General features: G+C 40.3%; 1 protein-coding gene across 1 annotated transcript in view; it reads right to left on the minus strand.

Moving 5' to 3' along the window:
- Positions 1–19444, minus strand: part of PLPPR5 (phospholipid phosphatase related 5) — a 118723-nt gene that overhangs the window by 82370 nt on the left and 16909 nt on the right. The window contains 1 exon segment of the mRNA XM_059375490.1: positions 1349–1383. Within this exon segment, the coding sequence (XP_059231473.1) occupies positions 1349–1383 (35 nt within the window).

Here is a 19444-nt window from a genome sequence, read left to right on the forward strand (position 1 = left end):
CTAGGTTCTTTCCATAGTTTGGCTATTGTGGACATTGCTGCTCTAAACATTCGGGTACACGTGCCCCTTTGGATCACTACGTTTGTATCTTTAGGGTAAATACCCAATTAGATTTAATGTGTCCCAACTCCAAATCCCTAGGGGGTTCCACTGGGAACAGGTTCTCTTCTGGTCCAATTCACCCAAGTTAAGAAAGTGTGTCATGGTGCACGGAAACTGCCTCTCTGGGCAGAAAGCCTATTTCTCAGCAAAAGGGAGTTGCACTGATGTCTACCTCAACTCTTATCCATCCCATCTTGCTGGACCTCCCCACTCCCATGCTAATTCTTTCTCTAGACTATCCCTTTCCACCATGTTCTCTGGGTACTGCATTCTATGTGCCTCCTGGGACTTCATCTCATCAAATGTAGTGCCCTCGATCCCAGTGTCTGCTCTCCTCTCGTGGCTGCACCTACTTCACATGCTCCACTTCTGCCTCCCCCACTGTGATAGCTGTGAAATTCCTTAGCCAAATCGTACTCTCTCTTAACCTCTCTACCCGTCCCGACTTCCTAAGTCCAAACTCCCATTGTTTACTACTATCAGCAGGTTCATCTAACAAAACAAAAGCAATTTTTATTACGATGTATACTCAGATACCTTCTGAGTTAAGTACTCCATGTTAGGCATGGCTGTTTAAAGAAAGCTTTACAACCCAGTTGGGTGGACACAATTAAAATAATGAATAATAGTATGAGTCTAAGTTTTAGTTGGTTTGGACAATGACTACCAGTAGCACATTTAGGAAGAAATGTTGCTGAGTCACTGGAAGCATCTGTGGCCACAGTGGGACGGACCACTCAGATTGGCCTGCTGCAGGGAGGCTTTCCAGTTCACGCACCCAGCTGCTATTCCACTGGGACCACACTTCCTGTAGGCTCCTTCTAGTAAATGACTAAGTATGATGGGGGCACTCAGGAAAGCCTGTTGCCCTGAGATGTGGGATACCTCTGACTGGCAATTTTGATTTGAAAACTGTCAATCAGCCTGGCCAACTCTTTCTTGAAACTGTGCTGTGTTCTGAGGGGCTGGCGACCTTGTTCCCCGACGTTCCCCTTCTCTTTCACAGAGGTCATCATAGTCTGAGGGCTTTCACAGCCTTCTCTGGCCGAGCCCTCTCCAAACCTGTAAAGCAGAAAGCCTTTGTCTGATCCTCAGTTCTATAGGAAGCCCTTAAGTAGTCCCTGTGCAAGGTTGGTGGTGTCTTATTCATGGTCCATGTAAATCTGATATGGAATGTGACGATGCCCGTGAAATGCTCAGGAGCCGGTACCAAAGATGGTACTCAATGGCTCACCATTTTACCTACCCAGTCAGAGTTGTGTCTGAGCAACCATGCTATTCCTTGAGTCATAGTCCTCTCCTAACTGCAACCTGACAGTCTATGTGCTTGGAGGCAAGAGATGTGTTTCTGAGCCTCAACCCGCCAGGTAAATGGAAGCCTTACATTCCACAGCTGGAGTACCATGTTTCCTGTTATACTCCATCCTCTGATGGAGTAACTCCATTATGCTTTATTGAACTCAGTGTTGACATTATGAAGTCTCTTGAGCCCTACCTTGCTTATGAAGTGGGACCTACACACACACCCTTTCTAAACAACCTATCCCATCTCTATCCCATCTTTGAGGATAGAACTGGTAGTGGTCCTATAGCTGATCCATTACCCTGCTTGGCAGTGAGTAAAAAGCTCCATCTTTTCAATGAATAGCAACCTACAAACATGCGGGAACAAATCATTAATCCCCAAATATAAATGCTCAAATGTTTGTTATAAGCACATAACATTGTTCTCATGCCTCAGTTCCCAGAGGCTGGCCCTCTAGTATGTATGCTCCTTAATGACAAAATACTGAAATAAGTTTTCTCAGGAAGATGAAATCACTGTAGACTTTCATCAAATGACAAACTCCAAATAACTTTATGTTTTCATTTATGAAAACCTGATTAGAAATTGCTCTCTCTTTCCACTTTTGATGATTCAAAGATATCCATGCATAATTGTTTTGAAATTGGTACAAGAAAACCAGTGCAGATGTAAAGATGTAACGGCAGCAGTAGAGGTCACACCATCAGTGTGATGGTAGTTGGCATGTCTCATACACTTCAGATATATGTGAAATAAATCTGAAAAGCAACTTTATCCATAAAGGTATAGTCATGAGAGAGACTTAAAATTTTAAAGTGCAGGAAGGCATTGGGTTTATATTTAGGTTTCTATCAAACACACTGTCCATTCTTGGTTATTTAGGCACAGATAAAGAAGGAACTCATTTCCCTCCACAAACTTTAAGCTAGCCAAAGAAAATTCTTAGCTGTACCAAGAAGTGAAAAGCTACACTGGGTACTGTCTCATTAACTTTGTGTCATGATATGAGAAATTAAGGTTTCTTCAGTGTCTATATGTATTCCAGCACTTTTGCTGGAATTACTAACTTCTGGTTAGTAACTGGTGTTACTAACTTCTTAAAACATAGTTGCTAAGTGGAATTGAGGTTGGAGAGAGAATTTAATGAATTCAGGAGAATGACGGAAGAAGTAATATAGTTAGTGATAAATAGTAATAGATTTAGTGGTCCAGATTTCCTCCCAGCAGGTAAGAAACTATGGTTATGTTTTGCTCTAAGTATATATATTTCCTAATTTGACCACAAAAACTTGTGTCCTCACTTTCATATTATAAAGTTGCCTTGGGAAGTGGCTTCCTAGTCCAGACCAGCATTCCCTGCATGCCTGGCGCTAGGCGGTGACTTACACCAAAGGAACGTCAGGATCAATGATGTGTGTCAGTTTCAGACCAGGAGGAAAGTCGTGTGTACATTCTCCATGTTTTCTTCCCACCTGCTGCCCGGAAGCAGGGAACTCTCCAGGCCCAGGAGTTGTTGGTGCCGTAAGACAGAAGGAGTCAAAGTTCTCCAGTCAGTAGTGCTGCACTAGACTGTCATGTGAGTGGAAGATAAACTCTAACATGTGAAGCCAGTGAGATGTGGGTGTTTATTCATTCACAGCGATGAGAACTTGCTAATCTCCTGCTTTTTTTTTTTTTAAAGATTTTATTTATTTATTTGACAGAGAGAGATCACAAGTAGGCAGAGAGGCAGGCAGAGAGAGAGAAGGAAGCAGGCTCCCTGTTGAGCAGAGAGCCCGATGCGGAACTCGATCCCAGGACCCTGAGATCATGACCTGAGCTGAAGGCAGCGGCTTAACCCACTGAGCCACCCAGGCGCCCGTTCTTTTTTTTTTTTTTTTTTGACTAAAGAGGGAATGAGTCTCACACTCCATTTTCAGCAGAGAATATTTGGTTGGAATTCAAAACCACTGGTTTTCAGTACATTCATTTTATGGTTAGCTTCTCTTTGCCAATTGATATCAGTTGATATTGGTATTTCATTTATGGTAATGATATGTTTTCTTTTACAATTTGTTGGTTAAGTGGATTGATTTAAAGAAAAAAATAAGTGATAGTTGAGGTGGTATGTGGCTATGAGAGAAATCATGAAGCTGATACTCTAAGAGGCAAATTTGGGAAATATTTAACATATAACCAACTAACTTAAAGCTTCTACACAGCAAAAAACCCAGTATGCTCACAAAATGAAAAGGCAACCTATCAAATGGGAGAAAATCTATGCAAATCATATGTCTGATAAGGGTTTAGTATCCAAAATATATAAAGAACTCATATAACTCAACAATAAACAAAACAAAAATATTGAAAATGGACAAAAGAAACAACTGGACAGTTTTCTAAAGAAGACATACAAATGGCCAACAGTCACATGAAATGGTGCCCACCATCACTCATTATGAGGGCAATGCAAATCAAAACCACAATGAGATATCACCTTTACCCTTGTCAAAATGGCTGTGATCAAAAAGACAAGAGATAGGGTGCCTGGGTGGCTCAGTGGGTTAAGCCGCTGCCTTCGGCTCAGGTCATGATCTCAGGGTCCCGGGATCGAGTCCCACATCGGTCTCTCTGCTCAGCAGGGGGCCTGCTTCCCTTCCTCTCTCTCTGCCTGCCTCTCTGCCTACTTGTGATCTCTGTCTGTCAAATAAATAAATAAAATCTTAAAAAAAAAAAAGACAAGAGATAATATGTGTTGGTGAAGATGTGGAGAAAAGGGAACCCTTGAGCACTGTTGGTGGGAATGCAAACTGGTGCAGCCACTATGGAAAACTGTATGGAGATTCCTCAAAAAATTAAAACTAAAACTACCTTGTGAGCCAGCAATCCTGCTTCTGGGTATATATCCAAAGGAACAGAAATTAGGATCTCAAAGAGATAACTGCACTCCAATGTTCATTGCAGCATTAGTCACAATGGCTATGAAGTGGAAACCACGTAAGTGTCTGTCAATGGATAAATGCCTAAAGAAGTGATATATACCATATGTGGTATATACCATAAAGTGGTATATACAATGGAATACCATTCAGTCATGAGAAAGCAGAAAATCCTGCTATTTGCTACAACCTGGATGAACCTTAAAGCATTTTGCTAAATAAATATATCAGACCAAGAAAAACATATATTGCATGGTATCACTTATATGTGGAATCTAAAAAAAAAAAAGAAAAAGAAAAGGAAAAGCTGAATGCATAGAAACAGAGCAGAATGGTGGTTACCAGGTTGGAGGTTAGAGGGAAATAGGAAGATATTGGTCAGGACGCCTGGGTGGCTCAGTTGGTTAAGCATATGACTCTTGATTTCAGCTCGGTCATTATCTCAAGGGTCCCAGGATGGAGCCCTGAGTCAGGATTCCTGCTCAGTGGGGAGTATGCTTATCCCTCTCCTTCTGCTCCTACATTCTGTCCACACCCGGCTCCTGTGCTTTCTCAAATAGATAGATAAAATCTTAAAAAAGAAAGAAAGAAACAAACAAACAAACATACATACATACATACATACTGGTCCAAGGCCACAAACTTCCAGTTGTAAGATTAACAAGTTCTGAGGATCTAATGTACAGCATGGCGATCACAGCTAATAATACTGTGCTGAATACTTAAATGTTGCTACAAGAGTAGATCTTAAATGTTCTCACTCATGTGAGAGGACAGAGGTGCTAGCTAGTGTTACGGTGTTAATCCATTTTGAAATACATAAATCTATCAAATCCACACATTGTGCACCTTAAACTTGTGCATATGTCATTATATCTCTGCGAAGCTGGAGAGAAAAAGACTGACAAGAAAACCAACTTACATGGCATTTACTAGGTATTAGGGATTGGTTTAAGTGCTTTGCAAATACTCAGCCATATTGTTATTAAAAACCAGCTCCAGATGAAGAAAATAAGGCACAGATGAAGTGAGCTTCCTGGGGCTGGGTGAGGAGTGAAGAGGCAGCATCTGAACCCAAGGCAGTTCATTCTCTGAACCCGTGCCCTTAATCTGCACATGGCAGTAGCAGTGGTTAGGACTGTGGGTGGGTGGCACCTAGAAAGCCCCCATATCCTAGGGCGTAGGATAGTTTTGGTGAAGCAGTGGGTCCAAAGGCAGCTTACACAGGAGGAAATGAGGTCAGGGACTGGATTTGGTCCTTTGTGTGAAGGTCCACAGTCTTTAGGAGACTTGCTCACGCACATAGCAGGACACAAGAAACATGGGAACATGTTATCCCCACCGATGGGCGGGACAAGCTCATGAAATCATTTTTTAATTGTGGAGCCAGTAGAAGACAGTTAGAGGTCAATTTTCAGAGTGCTCTCCGGACAGTGGTTTTCAGATGTGGTCCCAGCAGCAGCAGCAGCACCTGGGAACTTGACGGAAGTACAAACTGGCAAGCCTCGCCACAGACCTACTGTCTCGGAAGCTCTAGCTGGGAGATCCAGCCGCCTGTGTTTTAATAAGCCCGCCCAAGCTCCCTGTAGGATCTTCTGAGGGATCTAAAAGTCCTGATTGCCATATGTTTTAAAATTTTCAGAGATATCTTTAAAGGAATTTCTAGATATTTATTTGAACAAATAATGATTACGTATTTGTACTGTGCAAAGAGCTATTCTAGTCACTGTAGTGCCTAGAATGGGATTCTAGGTGGGATTCTACAAGGCAAGGTTCAATGAAACTTAAAATAAAAAGAAACCCGAAGCTTTCGCTTTTCACATGTTTTAAGTGAGACTTGGAGAGACGGAGCATCCTGACAAGCCACTCACTGCTCAGCACCCCACACATGTTCATCCTCTGGCTTGGAGTCTACCACACTTCTCACTCTGGCTGAAATGCCAGAGGCGTCCGAGAAACTTACAACATAGCTGCCAACACGAACACATGCACTAGCTCTACTAGTGAATGAATAAAGAAGAGACGAGATGAGGAGTACGTGCTCCCTGAGGACTAAACACGCAAATGACCCAACGTGGTGTTCCTCTCTGGAACATTCTTACAGAAAGGGATCCAGTCTTCTTCAACCCCATCTAAGCAGTGTGGTCAGTATTTAAACACTCCAGAGCCTGAGGATTTGGCTGCAGCCCTGCATGGAGAAGTACTACCTGGAACGTTTTTACTCTAAGCACCAAAAAGGCATACGTGTCTCTGTGAAGTAGTATAGTATGAACTTTTGCTTCAGTGTCTGCATCTATTAAAATGAGGATAATCGAAATAATGCCACCATAGGCTGTTGTAAGACTTAAATGAGTTAACTGTTACAAAATTCTTAGAGTAAGAGTTAGCACAGGGTAAGCACTGTGCAAATTTTAGCTATGATTAGAAGAGCTTGAAGGTTCTGTCCAACTCAGATCTGTGATGGGTTAGTGCTCATGGTAAGGAAATCTGGGATAGTTGGAATAAGATAATAGAGCAGTTTGCTATGTTGGGATCATGTGAAAGTCCTGACACTAATCTCACAGTGCATGAGTGTGTGCCTGTGTGTGTGTGGCTAGGGGTAAGTGGGGGGTGGCAAGTAGCATGATCATAGAGAAAAAGCAAGCATGGAATGCCTGACAACAAGGCACAGATTTATACTATGCACATTCTTTTTTTTTTTTTTAATGATGAGAAGTTTGTGAAAACCATTAAAACTTTCCCAGTTAATTAAATTTTACATGATCTTTATATTTGCCCAACCATTCACAAAAATGTAGTGAACATAAGCTATAAGAAAAATGAATTATGAGAGCACTATAATTCAGTCATTTTGCATGCTTGTAGTTTCAAGAAAAAATTTAATACATAAGACATAAGGTCAAATTCTTCATGTTCACTAATCTACCATAGGGCAGTACCATTATAATGTACCTGTCATTCCTCAAAAGAACTAATTCCTAATTTAAAAAAAACAAAAAACAAAAAACAAAAAAAAGAAACAAAAACTGGTACACGGTTTTTTGTCTTGCTTTCTGCCCTTCTAAAATACATGTTGAAATTAATCCCCCTTGTTTTTTATCAACAATTTTAAAAAGCATGATAAAACTTGAAAAATTCTTTGGAAATTTGAGATAATGAGGTTTTTAGACACAAGTCTTTGAAGTACAGGCAATATTTAAATGTCCCTAAGTCATTACTTCCAAAACTATGTTCAGCAGGATGCTAAGTGGGTTTGGGGGAAGGGAGATGTTCCTGGTCAAAAAAGAAAAAAAAATAAATCAGCTAAAAGCTACAAACTGTAATCTTCCCAGAGATGTAGAGTGCATATTAGCATGTTAAAACTCCTGTTTCCTAGCTGCCCCTTGATGGCATTACTTCACTGTCTTCATTTTATAGATGAGAACAGTAGGCACAGAAAGATTATTATGACTTACTTAAGGTCATTTAGCTACTAAGTCCTACAGTCTGGATTCAACTCCATGCCATCCAGTTCTGGAGTTCAACTTGACATTATACTGTGTTTTTAAATTTTGGTTTATTTTCAGAAACATCTGGCAATCAAAGCTTTCTGGTTTGAACTTCTGCATTTAAGATGGTAATTTCCTCCCAATTAGCTTTCTTATATGGCCAAAAGCACACAGTCTGTTAAAGAAAACTGTTAACTTTACTGCCCACGGTTTCCCAAACTTGTTTGATTTTAGAAACCTATGTTCTAGGGATAACCCTAAATATTTGGTAAAGCCGATATTCCAGAAACACTAGGGAAAGTCAATCAAAGCAAGTCTTCCTATTTAGAAGAAAGGAATTTACATTTAGGAAGGATTCTTTAGTATAGTTATTTAAAATAACTGAATAAAAGAATTTGGGCTCTTCAGGGAAAAAAGGGAAGGTGAAAAAGGCTAACTTTATAAAGTGATGACAAACACATTCACCACTTCCCCGATTATTAGGAAGAGGAGAAAGCAGTACTTCAAACAAAAGAGAACAAGTATTAATTCACACAATGAGAGAGAAAGGTATTATTCTAAACTGTGACACGGGTGGGAAATAAAAAGGCACTTAAGTAGCACTTTTGAGATGTTGTTTGTGCAGCAGAAAATGGCCAGGGAACGATGATGGATTTACCTGACCTTTCGGATCTGAGAATCACATTTCTTTTCTACAGTGCAGAAGAGTCATACTTTCCCTCACTGGACCTCCTTGGGGTGTCTGCTGGCTGTTGAGTCTGGGGAGAATTATCAAAGGACCTGAGCCTGTGTAGTGGATCTTCGTAACTGCCTCGTAGCAGAGAGTAATTCTGTTTCTTTTCTTCTCCCTATCTTTTTTTTAATGTTTATTTTTTTTGCGACTTCAGAAAATCTAGACCGCTGTATAGTTGAGATTCCTTATGTATCAAAGTGTAAGTCTCCGTTGTACAACAGGACTGAATTATTAGTGGTCACCGTCAAGGGCCTCACTGCATTAAGGGAATGTGCACTCGACAGACCACACTGTGATAGGCCGGGTAACACTCCTTTTCATGGAAATAGGCTTTTCAGGTGACAGCTCCACCTGGGAAAGCAGAAATAGTGTTCCCTGCAATTTCCAATTCATCATACAGATCTATCCCTGGAGGCCATCTTCTTCCGGTTTTCTTGGCTTTCATTTATCTCATCTTTAAACAGACTGACAGAACAAATGTCTTTTAAGGCCATTCATTTTTACTGGGGAAAAAAAATGACTAGACATTTGAAGGACTTTATTTTTAAAACACTTTCACAGAAAGAGTAAATGTTGATTACATAGGAAATCCTTATACTTTACTAAACCATTAAAAATGTTTGATGAGAACGCACAAAGAAAAGCATGATTGAGACCCAAAAATAAATGAATGAGATGAATCTTGGAACATAAACTCGCTTTGCAGTCTGGTCTCATTTGTTTTTGGTATGAGTGCAACTTTCCAGCTTACTGCTTCTGGTGTATTATGATAAGGTATAATTATAATTTGAATGTGAAACCCTAATAGCTCTGGTTCAGCTGAATTTATTAAGCAAGCCAATTTAAGGTATCCAATATATAACAGGAAGTATCTTTTACAAAACTGATTACTTATGAACTTAAACACCTTTAATTTCAGCTTATGATACATAATGTATTATATAAATTCATAAACGTTTTCCCTTTGTTGTCATTTTTAAAAGTCATTTTGAGAAATGACTTTTTTTGTGTATGCTCATAGAGCATACACAACAATATTTTAAAGCATTTAGAACCGTACGTGGTTCGGTTCTAAATGCTTTACAAATATTGTTGTGTATGCTCTATGAGGAAGATATTACTATTCCTTCTTACAGATAAGGAAACTGAGGCACAAAGAAGTTGAGTAATTTCCCCAAGTTCCCACAACTTGTAAATGGCAGACCTGAGATTCAAACCTAGGCCATGTGACTCCAACTTGAATATTATACTCATCATCAAAGATTTGTTCAGGAATGGAGTCAAAATGCTTTATGAAACACATATTAACTCACTTTATCACCCGATGTCAACCTTGGCATTTTAATATTTTATTAGTTTGCTTTATTTTAGGAAGAAAAGTCAGGCAGTTAAAGCCTTTCTATCTGAACTTCCGTACTTAGGAATACAATTTCCCCCAACAAGCTTTTCTACATAAAGGAATATAATTTCCCCCAACAAGCTTTTCTCCATAAGCATTAATATGGGAATCTGTTCTTTAAAAACAGGACAAAACAAAACAAAACAAAACAGCTAGATAAATAAAGCTTATAGATAAGACATTCCAACAAACAGTAACATTTATTCAAACAAAGAGAAGTAGATAGAGTTTATATGGGTTGGCAGAGTGCAGGCGGGCTGGGAATATTAATTTTCTAAATGTGTCCCCAACCTGCTGCAACTTATTTTTGGAAGCAGCCTGTTACCTCAAAATGTTATTTGGAAAGCCTGTGATGGAATAGTTTGGTGGGACATTCAGATAATATTAACAGGAACTTCATTTTAGGCAAGATAAAATTTTGAAGAAAAGTTAAAGATTTATGTTATTTCTCAAAAACATAATGATAAAATATTCATTGTATATAACGTAGTTTCTATGCAGTCTTCTCATCACCACTCCTTGCAAGATTCAGATTAGCTTTCACAGGTATTTGAACATGCAGGTAAACAACTGCCCTCAGGTAAGACGACTCCTTGACTTTGACACTTGGAAGGAGTTCAATCTTACCTAGTCCCTTCATCCTTCAGAACACTTGTTCAAATGTCCAAACCATGCGTAATCTTAGATTCTGCTTCTCTATGGAGTCCTATTGTGGGCTGTCAAAATATTTAGAGTCATCACCTCTCAGCAGTTAACAAGAGTTGCTGAAAACATATAAAAGCCAACTCCATGCTCTCTGGCACCGAGGTCCCTAACTCTGAGCAGCGATATCCAGAGAAGGGCTCAGAAACAGTATTTCTGGTCTGTTCTGTTTCATTCAGAATCAAAATGAGTCTTTCTGATTCTTTCATTGCATGGAATAGCTTCATGTTAATAGTGTTGGTTCCTTCTCATGTGGACCCACGCCTCCCCCCCCCCCGCCCCGTGGTCCCGCCATCGGGACCATATGTGTTGTAGACTGGTGACAACACTTGAACGGTGGAGCAAACCCCCACCTGCACAGTACACTACTAACCACCACGCAAAGTACACGTAGCACCCTCCAGATGCTCTAGCTTCCGACTCACACTTTCCCACAGAGATCTTAGGAGGTATTGGGCCTGAATAAACCCTGCGTGGGAAGAATGAGAGCCCTGTCACAGGCATGAGAGAAGAGGATCCTCGGTTCACAGTCTTTCTTTCCAAGCCCCCCTGGGTACTGTAGCACGTTTCAAAATCATACTGACCTACTGTTTATCACATTTCACAGTTGGCAGACATTTTGAGAATTTTGCAATTCAGTACCAAAAGGTAAACTTGTAACAGGTAACTGAAATCCTGTGAATATTTGAGTTCTATGAATAAACGACTCAATGAATATAGATTGGAGTCCAATGAATATAGGACTCAAATACTTGGAAAAACATACCCTCAAAAAGAAACGGCAAACAATCGTACTTAATGAGCAATTCTGAGCACAGTGTGCTGGCCGGCAGTTTTAGATGGCTATTAAAATCTCAATCAAATTTTCTTTCAAAATCTTAATTATAATCTCTCCATATGAACGCAAGCAAAATAGTATTAAAATGAACCTGTTATGTGCAGTGCTGATCACTTTAAATGTTTATTTAATATCAGTATTTATAATTCATGACAGCATTAGAATATTCAAGTGAATTAAAATTCTTCATATCTGAAAGAAAACTGAACCTCTATTTACTAAATATTGATTGAACCCAAACTTACATGTAGCAGACACTGTTGTCTGTTTAATCAATATTAACTAGCCATCTTCCTCACAGAGCCTTGATTTTGTTCCGTTATCAACCTTCCCTACTATGGTCACAGTCTTCAGGGAGTCATGGTCATCCTTAGCCTCAAAGGATGAGTGATTTACCAAGTCCTGATGGCTCCATCTGTGACTAATTTAGGCCTGGGCATGAGACAGAGTTGCACCCAAGGAGGATGAGGAGACCTTTGCTAGGGATGGTGCTTCCAAAGAGAGGTTCTTGCTTTTCAAAAGAAACTCAAAGAAGAAGTATTCTTCTGCTAGACATCAACTTCGCATGTGATACCAGAAGAAGGGTGGTCATGGTCCACCATGAGAGAAGCCAGCCAAGAGCAGAGCAGACACATATTATGTCAGAGTTCCAAGAGAAGAGAAACATGGATCTTTGATCTGTCATTCAGATACTGAATTAGTCATTTTGAGCCAACCCAATGGCACTCCCTGTTACAAGGCATAATAAATTTTCCTTATTGTTTAAATGGTTAAGTTGGAGTTCTCTCTTATGTACATATGGAAGCAATCTAATTGATACAAAAATATGGCCCTGAACTTGGTGATGGTAAGGTAGAGAGTAGAAAGAAAATCTCATGAGCGATGATGTTTTTTATATGGCACATGGCTTAAAAGGCTAGAGCTATGTTTACCACAAGCAAAGTTATATAGACTACAGACTGGGGAATAAGACTGAAAGAAGGAACAGGAAAAAGAGCTTTACAGGTAGGGTGACAACATAATTTATCACCCAAACTATTACACTTCGGAGTGTGAAATGAAAGCTTAGTAATATTGCTATCAAGACAACAGGAATAAACCGGGACTGACCCAGGCAAACCAGCACACATGGTTGCCACAACTACAGAGCAAAGGAGAAGTTAAATAAAGCCTTGGAGGAGGGAAATTACAGGATGTCCTTGAGAGACGGTAAGTGGCCCAGTTTGGTTGGAATGCAGACTGGATATGAGGGCTGATAGGAGATTACCTTGGGACGGTGATGTAAATGCCTGGAGATTCATGCAAAAAGTTGGTACTTCATTTTGTTCACAGTGGGAGGCTATGAAATTTCGGGGCAGGGGAGTGTTGTGATCAGACCTATGCTTTGGAAAAATCAATCTAGAAGCAGAGGAGACTAGCAAGAGAGGTAAAAGTCCTGTAAGTCACTACTGTGGTCATCCTTCCAGGTAATGAGGCAGGCTTACAGCACTGGGAAAGCGAAGGGGCACATGCCAAGAATGAGGACAGGAGAGCAGAAGGAAAGAAAGGCTTAAGAATACATTTTGAGGGCACCTGGGTGGCTCAGTGGGTTAAAGCCTCTGCCTCTGGCTCAGGTCATGATCCCAATCGAGCCCCACATCGGCTGAGCAGAGAGCCTGCTTCCCCTGCTCCCCGCTGCTCCGCCTGCCTCTGTGCCTACTTGTGATCTCTGTCAAATAAATAAATAAAATCTTAAAAAGAAAAAAAAGAATAAATTTTGAGATTGCCTACAACTGGGGAGTGGGAAATAAAAAGAGAAGTAAACAAAGGACACAAAGCAGGAGTGTCCGGAGTCCAAAGAAAATGATCACATCAAGGAATCCCGGAGAGGAGAGAATTTCTAGGGGGGTGGGGAGGCGGTCTTTGATCTGTGCTTCAGTGTCCTAAAGAAGTAGAGGAAGTGAACATCCAAGTGAGAAGGTTGTTGTCAGTGACCTCCAAGAAAGGGGCTGACAGTGACAAAACAAAAATTTTTCACATTTCCTTTGCCTTTCAGAAAACCTTGTCAGTTGAATCAGTGCAGTTTGAATCCCCAAACCATCTAACCTTCAAAGACCTGAGTTCAACTGAAATAATGAAATAAATTTATTTGGTGAGTAGAAGGTGGGGCTCTGACATGGATTACAGATGTGTCATCCTACTTCAATTTCAGCTCAGTCATGACCCCCTTCACAAATCCAGAGTCACTGAAATACACTATCCCTTTGGTCCCTAAACCTTCAGCTCGAGCCTACCTGATCTTTGAAAACTCTGACCTTAAGCGAGAGAGGTTTACACAGCTACAGCTCAAAGACTGTGATTCAAGGTCAAGTCTCTGTGCTAATTCAAGTTGAACATTCTGGCCCATATTTGATAATGAGAATTATGAATTGCTCCTGATATGCAATTTCAACTTTGTGCCTGAGCTCTGCTAGCTCATCTTAGTTCCTGAGGCTCTGCTCTGGTCACCCAGTCAGCACCCCAGTCCCCCGAAGGAGACTATCTGTTCCCATCTGTCTTCTGGGTACTTGAGTTCTTCTGCTTAACTCTAGACAGCGGCGAATGCCCTATTCTCTTACTTGGCAACAGATTTTCCTCACACCCACCAGCTCCCAGATTCCCAGGAGCTATGTCATGTCCAATGCCAGAACATGTGGTTACTCCCCACTGGTCTCCCTGATACACTTTCCCAGAATCCATGTCTTCTGTAACTTTTCCTTTCACAGCCCATGTTCTGCTGCAGGACCAGATGCCCAGAGCACCTTTAGGGGAGTCTACCCTTCTGGGTCCATTCCTCAATTGTTTCCACCCCCTAGCTCTTCCTGGCTTAACCCATTCCATTGGGTTACAGAGTGGGTCTCTGCCTGACCTGTTACATAGTAATACGTTCCAGTATCCAATCTCACCTTTGCAAAAGGCATCCAGGCAAGGGGAGCACTTGTAAACTGGAACAAGAAGAAAAAAGATTCTGCACTATCCTCATCCATTAACAAAAATCATGGCTGTAATTCATGGACTTGGAGATATGTAGGAAGCTGAGAGAAGCACTGATCCATGGGACACAGATACCCCGAAGGTTGCAGCAGAGTATTTGTTGCCAATATTTTCAGTATGAATAAAGTTGTCAATGATGATATTTTGGTGACAATACTTGAAATAAAAGTACAAAAATAGCCCATGCATAATGTCAAACAATAAAGTGTTAAGTTCTCCGGATGTCTATCTAAAACAGATCTGATGCCTCTAGGAACTGAACACAAATGCAGACAGAAGCTTTCTCTTTCTCTATTTTTTTCAAGATTTTGTTTATTTATTGGAGAGAGAGAGAAAGTGAGCATGAGCAGTGGGGAGGGAGAGGGAGAAGAGAGAGAGAGAGAAGCAGACCCCCTGCTAAACAGGGAGCCCAACACGGGGCTCAGTCTCAGGACTCCAAGATCATGATCTGAGCCCAAGGTGGATACTTGACAAACTGAGTCACCCAGGTGCCCCGACAGAAGCTTCTCTTAATAGGGGTATTTGCTTAGGAAAGGATTGGCTGGAACCCAGGAACAGTAACATTATCAGAACCTTTCATAAAATGAAGCAAGAGAGGAATGCTTCCCCATTTCCAAGACACCAACAAAGAATAAAATGTTTTCTGGAGGATGGTAATGGACATCATAATGTTTGTCGCTTTCTTATACAATTCTCCCACGGCATTGCAGGATCTCTTCTATTGTTTAACTTCCATGTCTAGCAAGTTGCCTAGCAAGTAGCAGATATTCACTAAAAATTGTGTGAATGAATGAATGAACAAAAGGAAGGAAGGGAGGGAGGGAGGGAGGGGAAATGTAGGTAGGTATGACTGTGCTTGAACTGCAGCCTTTAGGGTACTTGCTGCCACCATGTGTGCTGGAGATCAGACATAATTCAATTATTGAAGAAAAGCAACAGCAAGAATGCCTAAATGGTGCCATGATTAACCCTTCTCCACAACGTCACTAACATATATGGAGAATTGGCTAAATGGTGCCAAGATTAACCCTTCTCCACAACGTCACTAACATATATGGAGAACTAGCAAAAGGGGAGAATCCCCACACAATCATGAACCTTTCTTTCCCACAGCAAGACAGCATGGAAGGGAAATCTGTAGAATGCCCCGATCCAAGTTTAAGTTTCAAAACTGCTCCAATATTTTCCTATCCCCCTCTCTTTCCTAACCTTGATGAAAAAGAGTATTTTATTTAAAAAGGGGTTTTAAAAATCATATATGATACAGTTACAGTAAACCAAGTGTTTGTTAATTTGAGGAAACATCTTTAAAAATCTATTCAGGTGTGTCTTCTGAAGTACGGATCAAAATGGTGCATATCACCTCGACAGTATTCCCCACAATTAGAGAAACAGCAGACTAGGAAATGACAAAGTTTCTTTAAAGTAACAGGGGAAAATAAACGTCTAGATCTGCCCTGCGAGTACAGTTGCCACGAGCCTCGGGTGCTTGGCTGTCAATCACTCAGAAGCTGGCCGGTACAGATTGGGATGCGCCCGTAAGTGTAAAAAAGGCACTGCATTTCAAAGACTTTGCACAAAAGGCCATACGACATAATTTACTGGTAAATTTTTATGTTGATGGCTTGCTGAAATACTCTTTAGGATATACAGAGTTAAATAATGTATATTATTAAAATTAGTTTCACTTTTATTTTTTAATTTTAATAAGAATTTATTTATTTATTTGCGACAGAGCCAGAAAGCACATAAGCAGAGGGAGAGGGAGAAGCAGGCTCCCCACTAAGCAGGGAACGTTATGCGGGGCTCAGTCCTAAGGCCCTGTGATCATGATCTGAGCTGAAGGCAGATGCTTAACCAACTGAGCCACCCAGACGGTCTAGTTTCACTTGAGTTTAATTTTTTACTATTAAAAATTGTGGCTACTATAAAACTTGAAATATGGTTTGCATTATATTTCTAGTGGATCTTATGGGGCTAAATTCCATTTTTACATCCCCTGGCCTATCATTATTGCAGATAGCTCCATAGGTGCTGGGTTTTCAAAGGAACCAGAGCAGAGGGAAGAGCTCTAGAGGTATCATTGATACAGATTTTTAAGTATTTACTTAGTATGCATAACTGACTGATCTTCTTATTTTTTCATCATTAACATATAATGTATTATTTGTTTCAGGGGTACAGTTCTGCGATTCATCAGCCTTACACAATACACAGCGATCACCACAACACTTCCCCAAGGGTGTTCTAGGGTAAAAATATAAAATCAAACACGAGCAGAGCTTTTAGAAAACTTCCATCCTGTTTCTTTATTATAGTGTCTTAATCTTTGAAAGTTAAAATGGTCTACGGCAGGGACTCCACTAAACAACAAAGCATTCATTTGTGGATGGATTAAATAAGTATACGTGAAACTCCAATGTGTTGCATGGGTTTTTGGATCAACTGTCCTATCATCTGTCATGCTCCTGGATTAGAGTTCTGACATGTCAATCCCATCTGAAGTCTAACTGCAACAACCCGTTCCCTACCCATTATTCCTACAAATTCTGATTAAAGCAAACAGATCAGAGGCATCAACTCACAAAATTTGTACCTTGATTGGTTTTTTTGCTACCTTCCTTTCTGAGAGCAATGTTACTATGGTTTCTATGGACACATACTAATACAGGTACAGTTTCTCACATGGTTTTGCTTGGCCATGATTTTCTGCTGATCAACTAGGATTCTTCAGTAACCTTTTTACAGAGCCAGCTATTTAAATGCAGCAAGTTCTATAAACTCTTCTAAGTGAGCCAATCCCTTCCTTTATCTAGTTCCTCATCTTGACGTTATTTAAGCATACCTTCTTCCTGATATATTTTTAATCAGGTTAGTTTCCCTGCAAGTGGCTAATGCTCGCAAGTAATTTGCCAAGGAGGGGCGGCTTATCCTCTGGCAGGGAAGTGTCCCCTTATGTAGAGAAGGTGCTTATAGAACATTCACATCATATATAGTAGAAACATAAACTGTAGTGGGTGGGGCTTTTGGAAAGCATCTGTCAATCAGTCCTGTCAACCGGTAACCAAAGATAGCAGATGATGAGGACATGGTGGAAGGGCAGGAATGTTCTTTCAAAATGCCCATGCAGAACTCGGTCAAAACTACCTCTGGCGTTACAGGCTACAAACTAGGTCATGAATATAACTTAAAACAAAAATCGTAAGATCCTTTGACGGCCCCAAACTTTTGTTTATCAAGAACAAAAGGAGAAAAGCAGAAATGAGTTTAAATTCCTCTAAGGTCGACGATGGCCACGTCTCAACTATGAATTCCTTACTATTTTATTCATTTTTAAATCACCAGAATTTGCCTACTTTCTTGGCATAGAGAAGAACGTCCATGAAAGTTTGCTGTAAAAAGAGAAGAAGGAAGGGAGGAAAGGAGAAAGAGTAGGAGAAAGGAAGAGAGGCATGGCTGGGTTGATTGACAAAGAACACAGCTGCCATCTGAATGAACAGTCTTAGGTTAGCTGTGACAAATGTAGGATATGACCTGGACACTTGTGTACCTGACACCATGGCATGCCTTGGTGTCAGTGCATCCCTGTCCCTCCACATATTCATATACAGACAATCAGGATGGCTCAGAATTTATGACTTCTCTAATACTTTAATATATTAAAAAATCTTGATTCATATCCCATATCCAGTCGCAGGACAGCATCCTTTTTTATGGTACTATGAGAATCCACAGCCCTCTCATTTACATTTTTATCATTTCTGTTTATCTGGGATCCCACATCAATTAAGAATAATTTGGGAAAAGCAGAATTGAACAAAGCAGATATGAAAAGATAGTTAAATACAAATAGACCCCAGGTAATATTACAACACCCAATATTTTTTTTAACCTCCACCTTATTCAATGACCTTACTGGTCTAGCTGTTTTTTTCTAATTCAAAATACTCATAAGGCATAAATTTTTCCGGTTGTTTATTTCAACCCAATATTATCTTGATTCACTGGCTGAATATGTTTATATTTTTAGAACTACCTCATCTTACTTTATAATGCTACATTTTCAATTGGATTCTCGGCTATTTGATGTTCTTATGGGATTTTTATCTCATCCCCTAAGTTCCTTTGCTCCAACAGTGATGGTTCATTGTCGCATTCAGACTTGTTCCAATTACACATAAATTATTGCTCTCTTCACTTGTGCCTAACTCTGTCCTCATACAAACTCCTTATGCAATCAAAAGGACTAAATAGAAGAAAAACTCCTCCTGGATCTCCTCAATACATCACTTACATGTCACTGGAGGATGATAGAAAAAAAAAAATGGGTTTTAGAACCAAGAAGACCCTTCTGGTTTCAAATTACTTAACTTTGTGCAAATTACCTTTGAGTTTTTTGAGCCTCAGTTTTTTCTTTTGCAAAAGGATGATGATAATACAAAATGAAAGAACATCTGTGAGAATTAAATTAGCTTCTCCCAACATTAACATGTGCAAAAGCACGGACTTCTATACAACAAGCAACTACCACAAGAGAGCTGAGAATCCACGAGGTCAAGCGACTGGCCCCCTACTTCCCAAGTCCATAGCAGATCCATGATCCAAACCCAAGTAAAGCCTGATGCTAAATCTGTTATCTCTCTTTCCCTTCCAACCAAACCCAAACACACCCGTCCCTCGTGGAAGCATCCTATCATTGAGTAGCTAAAATGCCATGTTCCCAGAGAAGCCTTCTCTATAGCCTGAGTCCAAACTGAATTTTTTTTTTAATTTTATTTATTTATTTGAGCATAAGCAACGGGAGCAGAAGGCAGAGGGAGAGGGAGAAGCAGGATCTCTACTGAGCAGGGAGCCCCACATCAGACTTGATCCCAGAACCCTGAGATCATGAGGCAGACACTTAGCCAAATGAGCCATGCAGGCACCCCAAACTGATTTATTCTCTT

Source organism: Mustela nigripes, chromosome 14, assembly GCF_022355385.1.
Source record: "Mustela nigripes isolate SB6536 chromosome 14, MUSNIG.SB6536, whole genome shotgun sequence".
Classification (NCBI taxonomy): Eukaryota; Metazoa; Chordata; class Mammalia; order Carnivora; family Mustelidae; genus Mustela; species Mustela nigripes.